Source organism: Myotis davidii, unplaced genomic scaffold (genome assembly GCF_000327345.1).
Source record: "Myotis davidii unplaced genomic scaffold, ASM32734v1 scaffold480, whole genome shotgun sequence".
Classification (NCBI taxonomy): domain Eukaryota; kingdom Metazoa; phylum Chordata; class Mammalia; order Chiroptera; family Vespertilionidae; genus Myotis; species Myotis davidii.
Window position 1 is genome coordinate 530084 of NW_006292360.1, and position 2215 is coordinate 532298.

Genomic DNA, 2215 nt, shown 5'->3' on the forward strand with positions numbered 1-2215 from the left:
AACAAAAAACAACATACAGGTTATTCAAGTGGACACCTCAAGGAAATATCAACTGAATACATACATACTACATCCAGTTTTCAAGCAGAAAGCGTCATCAGAATGCTAGGGCAAAAACATATCTATTTTTTAAAAGGCTACTGAAGAATAAATAAACAACTGGAACCGCCAGGACCACCCGTGCGAGGCCACGTACCGCTGAGCAGCACGCGGAGCTGCTTGTCGAAGAACTCAGCCTCCTTGCGTGACACGAGCGCGCAGGCCGCGCACTGGCGCACGGGGTCCACGAAGCACATGCGCGGCAGCGCCACCTTCTGGCCGCAGCACTTGTCACAGAAGCACTTTCCGCAGCGGCGGCAGTGGTGCTGGGGGCGAGGGGGCGGGCAGTGAGCGGGATGCACGGCCCCACCCGGGCCCACCGCGCTGCGCCCCACTGGCTCCGAGCAGGGCACCCCCTGGGAGAGTGGATGTCGGGGACCCTCCCGCCCACGGCCTCAGCTCACCTTTCTGGTGAGAAAGTCAAACTTGGCATCACACTGCATGCACCGGGGGCACTAGGAGAGAGGGGAGGTCAGAGCCCCCTGAGGACCCAGCCCTGCTCTCAGCATCCGGGCCTCCCGGAGGGGGCGGCAGCCCCAGCCCGGACAGGGCCTGCGGAAGGTCAGCTGTCGGACCCGCAGCCCCGCACCAGAGGCCAAGCCTGAGCTTTGCAAGACCCCGTGACCATCCTGTTTCCTCTTTGCTTTTTAAAAATCCCACCCGGGGACATGTCCTCTTGGTTTTAGAGCAAGGAAGGGAGAGAGCGAAACGTCGGTCAATTGCCTCCTGTATGCCCTTGACCAGGGGCTGACCCCGCAACCTTTCAGGTGTCCAGGACACCCGGCAGCCCTCCTGCCTCTGGGCTACTTCCTGGGTGTGGGCGTGGCCACGGCCTGGCCCCGCCCCCGCCCCGGCTTCCATACAGCGTCCCCACAACCTCCGGGTGGGCTGGCTGCTCGCGTCCTGCTGGGGCCTCTGCATAGGGCCTCTCTCCCCGGACCACACCCCCAGCCACAGGCCCCACGGGCTGTAATCAGCGAGGTGGACGGACCCGAAAGGCGCAGGCGCGGGAGCGGGTCCCACCGAGTGTGCCGGCTCCGGGGGAGCAGCCGCGTCCTCCCAGGCCCGCTGACAAGGGCTGTCCCGCCGGTCGGTCCCTGCAGGGCACACGCGTCTGGGCAAGTCCAAAGACCAATCTCTGAACTTAAGGCCACAACTACAATTTACAAGCTGCTCCCTTAAAAACCAAAGTGAATCCCTAGCTGGTTGCTCAGTGGTTAGAGTGTTGGCCCATGGACTGGAGGGTCCCGGGTTCGAGTCCAGTCAAGGGCATGTAGCTGTGGCAGGCTCGATCCCTGGCCCTGGTCACGGCGTGTGGGAGAGGCAACCAATCAATGTGCCTCTCTCGCTTTGATGTCTCTCTCTCTCTCTCTCTCTCTCCACCCCCCCCCCACTCTCTCTAAAAAGAATCAATAGAAAAAATACCTGGGGGTGAGGATTAACAAAAAAGCAAAAAAAACAAAGTGATACAGAAGTATTTTATTCCTCTAAATAACCAATGAGGTTATTCAGAAAATCGACAGACTTTAAGCCAGGTAATTTCCTGTTGATCGTGTAGGAGGAAAAAATGTTTTGAAATTATCAACAGAGCAGTTTAATATGAAAAGAGAAGGAAAGAAGGAAATGAAGCAACTGGGTGGCGATCCCAGAGGAAAAGGACGAACACCGTGTCTGACCGCAGCACAGGGAGGGAGGGAGGGAGGCGCCGCCCACAGCTCCAAGAGCTGCTACCTGGGCGGACAGGGAAAGCACTCGAGTCTGGGGACCGGCTGCGACCCTCCCCTCCCCGGCTGCTCCCTCCCCGGCTGCGACCCCCCCTCCCCACCGAGCAGGGCAAGGGTCTGAGATCAAGCTGCTCGCGCTGACCGCTGGGGGCCAGGCTGGGCGCCACAGCACAGTCACGGGGCTGACCCACCAAAGGGCCTCAGAAACCTGGGGCGCAGAGGGTGCAGGTGGAGGTGTGCTCACGGGGACACACACCTGTGCGCACACAGACCCATCTGCTGCCGGACCCTGGCTGGACTGATGCCATAAACAGACAGACACCTGGCCGGGGGCCGGGGGGACCAGCAGGGCCTCTGATTCCCGGGCAGCAGGGTCAGGAGGAGCCGCGGGC

At 60.5% G+C, this 2215-nt stretch overlaps 1 protein-coding gene across 1 annotated transcript in view; it reads right to left on the reverse strand.

Annotated features, from left to right (window-relative positions):
- Positions 1–2214, reverse strand: part of ZFYVE21 (zinc finger, FYVE domain containing 21) — a gene marked incomplete at its 5' end in the record, with an annotated part of 5834 nt that extends 3620 nt beyond the window's left edge. The window contains 3 exons of the mRNA XM_015565395.1: positions 197–365; positions 504–554; positions 1966–2214. Coding sequence (XP_015420881.1) covers positions 197–365; positions 504–554; positions 1966–2214 — 469 coding nt within the window. The remainder of the gene's footprint in view (positions 1–196; positions 366–503; positions 555–1965) is intronic.
- Position 2215: the final 1 nt, after the last annotated feature.